The 6,411-nt window shown below is 49.8% G+C and overlaps 1 protein-coding gene across 2 annotated transcripts in view; it reads right to left on the bottom strand.

The window, feature by feature from the left end:
- PAK6 (p21 (RAC1) activated kinase 6) overlaps window positions 1-1,055 on the bottom strand; it is an 11,329-nt gene extending 10,274 nt beyond the window's left edge. For both annotated transcript variants that reach the window (XM_007460184.1, XM_007460183.1), the window contains exon 1: window positions 852-1,055. In XM_007460184.1, the coding sequence (XP_007460246.1) occupies window positions 852-1,055 (204 nt within the window). The remainder of the gene's footprint in view (window positions 1-851) is intronic.
- Between the last annotated feature and the right edge of the window lie 5,356 nt (window positions 1,056-6,411).

The following is a 6,411-nucleotide window of genomic DNA, read 5'->3' on the forward strand; positions in this document are numbered from 1 at the left end:
TGAGCCTCCTGTCAGGGGTGCCTGGCGGGGAGGGGGCGCTGGGCGGGGACCAGGTCAGAGAGCCTCCCCGGGGGGCCTTGGGGAGGAGCACCATGGACCTCGCTTGCTGTGTCATCCATCTATTCTTAATTTTTCAGCCCCTTCCCAGGGCCCACGGCGGGCCAGGCCTGTGCTGGCGGACGGATACAGGGAGAAGCCTCATTTTCACGGGCCCACGGCCTAGCAGGGCAGACAGGTGAGTAGCCGTGGCGTTCAATCCAGCGCGCCTGATGGTGCGGGCAGCTGAGCTTCGGGAGCTGGGGAGACTGCGGGCCCTGCCTGGGGCCCGCTGCCGTTCTCCAGCTCTATCTGTGTGTGGCCTTCCAGGGGGCGCGCACCAGTCCAGGGCTCTCCTCCACACATACTGGCTTTGTGGCCTCCAAACCCTGACAGGGCCCTGACCCCAACCCCTATCAGGCTCTTGCATCAGCCCCTCCTGACCCAGACAACTTAATCCCCTGGGTCTGTGAGAGCCCCCAGCCCCACAGGGGCTGCAGGTCCAAATTTTGCATGGGACATACTTAAAGATTATTTGTTATCTGAAACTCACACTGCATTGGGCATCCTGTATTTTTATTTGCTAAATCTGGCAACCCTACCACCCTGTGGAGAGGGACTCCCCAGGACCCTCCTCCCTGGGTCACCCAGGGAGAGAACGAGAGGCTGATGAGCAGGGAATGAAGACATCCTGGCTAACTGATAGCTGGTAAATCAGGTGGTTCTTCAGGCGCCTGTGTGGTCTTGCCAGCAGCCCTCTGTGAAGGGGGATGGCCTGAATCCTCCCCCTCCGCCATCCCTGATGCCCGCCTCACCTTCATGGGCTGGAGCTGCACCCGGGTGATGCGTGAAGGGTCCACCACAGGCTTGGGTCGCCGCAGTGTGTCCAGGATGTTCTGCCATTGTGGGGGGAGGCCCACGAACTTGCCTTCTTTGGGGTCGAAGGAGGTGTGGACGCGGTGCTGGAAATTCTGTGGGGCCGAGATCTCAGGGCGTTTCTTTTTTTTCTTGCGGAACATGGTGCCTGCGTGGGGAGAGTCAGACTGAGTTCCAGAGGGGGCTTCACAGGAGCCTGGCCCCGGGAAGGGCAGGTGGCCGCAGTGGGTGCTGGGGCCCCAGGCTCCCTCCCCCACTTCAACCCCCTGCACTGGCCCACCTCTCAGGCCTACTCCCTCAGGGAAATGGCTAGCTCCCCGCAGAGCGGTCCCAGAAGCAGCAAAAGCCCCATAAACAAGCCAACACAGACTACAAACGAGGAAAAGAGGTGTCTGTCTTCTCATCTGCGCCAAGTCCCCTGCTGAGGAGGCAGACCTGGGGGGTGTGTATTTATAAGATCCAAAGCCCATGACAAATAACATTCCACCGTCGAAGAATTAAAAGGGGGGTGGGGAAGAGGGAGGAAAGCTGGCAAACTCATTTTATGAAGTATGATCTTGATTCTTAAACCAGATAAGAATAGTACAAGGAAGCCCCCTGGTGGCGCAGTCGTTAAGAATCTGTCTGCCAATACAGGGGACACGGGTTCGATCCCTGGCCTGGGAAGATCCCACATGCCGCGGAGCAACTAAGCCCGTGCGCCACAGCTACTGAACCTGTGCTCTAGAGTCCGGGAGCAACAACTACTGAAGCCTGCGCACCTAGAGCCAGTGCTCCGCAACAAGAGAAGCCGCTGCAATGAGAAGCCCGCGCACTGCAACAGAGTAGCCCCCGCTCGCCGCAACTAGAGAAAGCCCACTTGCAGCAACGAAGACCCAACGCAGCCAAAAATAAATAAATTAAATAAATTTATAAAAAATAGTAAAAGGAAAGGAAAATTTGAACCAATTTCACTTCTGAACATAAATGAAAATCCTAAACAAAATTAGCAAATTGAATCCAATTGTTCGTTAAAGGGTTTTTTTTGTTTGTTTGTTTGTTTCTTTTATATCACAGTCAACTCGGGTTTGTCCCAGGATGGTTCAAAACCAAAAACTGTTAATGTGACATACAACTTCATAAAAAGTCAAGCTGCTGATTCAGAGACATGTTGCCCCATCAGGGACCAAACTAAAAGGGCCCTTATGGTCTCCAGGTGCTCGGCCCTAATTCTGGAAAGGCCCTGAGCCAAGGGCACTGCTGGAGTGGGTGAGGGCAAAAGCTTTTAGGGGAAAAGCTCTCCAGGAAGAGAGAGCCCACCTCCCTCTGGGTCCCCTTCTCTCTGGTCTCAGAACTCTGATTGTACAAAACATCACCTGCAGTCAAACCTCCATCCCTCGCCCTGCTGGTTTGGGTTTGCCTTAGGCCCTATTAAGCTCTAACAACAGCTCCGAGTGACACCGGCATGCAGATCTGAGAGAGGGAGACTGGAGACCCAGGAGGCAAAGTGACTCTTCCAAAGTGCTGCTCTGGCCTCACCTTCAGGGAGCCCTGTGCTGGGACCACATGGAAGACAGGGTTGGGGGTACCCACTAGAATGCTATTGTATTTGAAGTGGCTCAGAATAGCTCAGTGCATTTGTGTGGGGCAATGGGTGCTAAGGACACTCAGTGGGCTCTTGTGTCAGCTGGAAAAGTCACTTCTAGGTTTGTTTCAACAAGACATGTGTGTTTCTTGAATTGAATGCTTGGATCATTCATCTATCTACGGAACTGGATAGATCTGTGCCATGGCGCTCTTTTTTTTCCTGATCCAGAGAGAAAATTTTCCTGGTCACATTCACACGTTCTGGAGCAGGTCACAGATCTGGGAGGCAGCTGGTGCCACTCGGGAAGGCAGGGGGCTCAAACAGCCAAGTCTCTCCACTAGGCATTCACCAAGCATGAATCAATCTGAATCCATGTCATACCTCTTGGAATGGCAGCCACTTTTTGGGACCTTGAGGTTCAGGAAATCTACCAAACATTCCCACCAGGCAAAGCCACATGTGCAGGAGCCCCAAGGACCAAGGACTTTGGAATGAAATATAACTGTTTGAGTTACAGGTGAGTTGCAGGGAGTCTTCCACTAATTTGGGGAGACTTTGAGCGAGCTACCTTAATGATTTGAGCCTCAGCGTTCTTCATCTATAGAATGCGGTTAATAAAAAATAACGCACAGAGTTTAGGGAGTGTTAAGTGAGCGAATTCCCAGGAAAAAGGGGCTGTTTCTCTTGCTATGTTACCTCTCCGTGCATCCTGTCTCTCAGCTCAGGTCCCTGCAGACATCAGAACGTGAGCAGATCCAAGTCTGGGAGTGATGCCCAACTCCTGTCCTCTCGGAGTCACCTGGCAGGGGTCATGCCTGATTTCTTGTCTGGGGCCCTTGCCACCTCTCCACGACATAGACTCTTCATGGCTTGGTAAAGCTTGGCCTCCTCCCTATAGTCTCTGGCTACAGAAGAGTCTCAGTTCTGCAATTCTGTCCTGACAGACCCTCTCTCTCTGGATTAGCTCAGCTGGTGGTTTCACGCTCCTCCCCACTCTGTAAACCCTTCTGGAGGTGTAGGGACACAGCCTTGAGTTGCAAAAGAGGTGGCTAATACTTCCCTCTCCCCCCCACCAGAACATCCCTGGCCCCAACTCCCAGGCCGCACCCAAAGGCCCAGCGTTTGCTGCAGGAATGCATGGGGAAAGCATCTTTTTTGTTTTTGTTTTGTTTTTTGTTTTGGGCTGCACCGCAGCATGTGGGATCTTAGTTCCCCAACCAGGGATCAGTGGAACCCTCGCCCCCTGCAGTGGAAGCATGGAATCTTAACCATTGGACTGCCAGGAATGCATGGAAAGCATCTTTTTTGTTTTTGTTTTGTTTTTTGTTTTGGGCTGCACCGCAGCATGTGGGATCTTAGTTCCCCAACCAGGGATCAGTGGAACCCTCGCCCCCTGCAGTGGAAGCATGGAATCTTAACCATTGGACTGCCAGGGAAGTTCCTGGAAAGCATCTTTAGCAAATGGTCTACATGACTCTGGGATGCCCCTCCTGAGTCCACCCTAACAGCAATTCCAGAATAAGTTCATCCCACAGGCAGCAGGAAGGGCCTCAGGAGAAAGGACAGTTCAGAGTCCTAGGATCCAGGGGTTACAGGGGAGGTGGGGAGCTGACAGAAGCAATGAACTGAGCTCAGGCTTTGGGGGAGGGGGAGTAGAGATTTAGAAATCAGAGCCAGCCACTTAGCTAGCAGGAAATCCACACCTAAAGGGAGGCTGCCAGGACTTGCCCAAAACCATGGTGAGGCCAACACTGCCTGGGACAATATGACTGTGTACATAGAAAAATCTACATACAAACTTTTGGGATTAAATGTGAATTTTAGAAGTCCCCAATTCAAGGTCAATATAAAAAAAAATTGTATTTTTGCATACCGGCAACAAACAAATAGAAAATGAAATTTAAAAAAGGATTCTGTGGTACAATGGGAAATAGACGTTTGGTCTATGTACACCCCACACCCTGCCCCCTATTCCTGGCACAGAGCTCTTAAACCTCTTGGAATCCCCAGAGTGACAGGAGTGTTAGAACTTTCAGCCTCTCCATTCCCACCTCTGGGGAGGGAAGAGGGGCTGGAGATTGAGTTAATCATCAATAACCAGTGATTTAATCAATTGTGCCTACTTAATGAAACCTCCATAAAAATCCCTCAGAGATACGATTCAGGGCTGGTGCACGCCTCAAGGTCCTGAGAGGGAGACGCGTCTGGGGAGGGCATGGAAGCTCTGCACCCTTCCCCCATACCCTGCCCTATGTGTTATGCATCTCTTCCATTTGGCTGTTCCTAAGTTGCATCTTAATGAACTGGTAATAGTAAAGTGCCTTCCTGACTTCTACCAGCCATCCTAGCAAATTATCAAATGTGAGGAGGGGCTCATGGGAACCTCAATTATTAGTCAGCTGGTCAGAGGTATGGGGACCTGGGCCTTGGAACCTGAGTCCAAAGTGGGGGGCAGTTTGTGGGGCTGAGCCTGAGGAGTCTGTGCTAATCCAGGTAGTTAGTGTCAGAATCAAATTGAATTGTTGAACACCCAGTTGGTGTCAGAGAGTTGGAGAAATGATCTCAGGAGGAGAAAAACCCTCTCATTTGCTGTTGGAAGTGTTATTAGGGAAAAACCCCTCAGATACCCTTTCCCACTTTACATTAAAAATATCAAATACCTAGGAATAAATCTAATCAAAGATGAGCAAGGTCTCTACATTGAAAAATACCAGACATTAAAGATGATAAAGAATGTTCATAGACTGGAAGCCTCAATATTATAAAGGTATCAGTTATTCCCAAATTAACCTACAGAGTTATTGCAATCAAAATCCCAGCATACTTCTTTTGGTAGAAATTGACAAACTGATTCTAAAATGTACAGAGAAACAAAGAATCAGGAATAGTCAAAACAATTTTGAAGAACAAAGTTGGAGGCTTACACTACTAGATATCAAGATTTATTATAAAGCAACCACAATTAATACAGTGTGAAACTGGCACAAAGACTGATGAGTGGGCCAGTGGAACAGAAGAGAGAATCCAGAAATAGACCCACTCGCATAAGGTCACTTAATTTATGACAAAGGTGACACTGCAATATGGTAGCTGAAGCAATTAGATATCCATGTGAAAAAAAAAAAGAAGTCTGGAAAAATGAATTCATATCATATCCCCAAACTAACTGGATCTAAATGTGAAAGGTAAAAATAATAAAGCTGGTGGGAGTGATGGTGGGGGGCAGGAGAGAGGGTAACACCTAGTCTGGCCATCCCCTGCCCCAGGTCTGGTGTGAGTGACTACGGCGTGCCTAAATTTGATGGGCTCTCCTGGAGCCCCTGACCTGCTGGGGCCCAAACCTATCCACACCCATGGGGTCCCGAGGACAAGTTAAACTATCAAGGTTTTCTTGTCCAAAGCAGGCCTAGGTTAGGAGTAGGAAATTCTTTCTCAAGATTTCACCTAGACTAATTTGTAAATGCAGTATGAATGTAATGAATATTTGAAGGAAATACAGCAAAATATTCATTGTTGTTGTGTTTGACTGGTGGGGTTCCAGGTGACTTCCTCCTACCCCATCTTTCTACTCTTCTGAACTTTCCTTAAAGATGATGGGCTGCCTTTCTAAAGAAAACAAAATATTTTTAAATAAAGAAAAGAGTGATCCACGAGCACTGAGTTTCCTTAGAGATACTCACCCACTTAAGTATCCGATGTTGCCAGGTCACTGGGTGTCAATCACCTGAGACCCAAGCATCCCCTGCATCTCTCCAGCTCCATGTCCTGGACACATACACAAATGCCCAGACAGGGGCCCTCACTTGCCATTCCTAGGTCTCCGTCTTCCACCCAGTTTCCCGCCTTCTGACAAGCCCCAGGACGTCGGGGCTGAGGGAGAGGGGGTGCTGAGTCAGCTGTGAGGTTAAATCAAATCAGGCCATGCCCGCCTT

The sequence above is a fragment of the Lipotes vexillifer genome, unplaced genomic scaffold (genome assembly GCF_000442215.2).
Source record: "Lipotes vexillifer unplaced genomic scaffold, Lipotes_vexillifer_v1.1 scaffold408, whole genome shotgun sequence".
Classification (NCBI taxonomy): domain Eukaryota; kingdom Metazoa; phylum Chordata; class Mammalia; order Artiodactyla; family Lipotidae; genus Lipotes; species Lipotes vexillifer.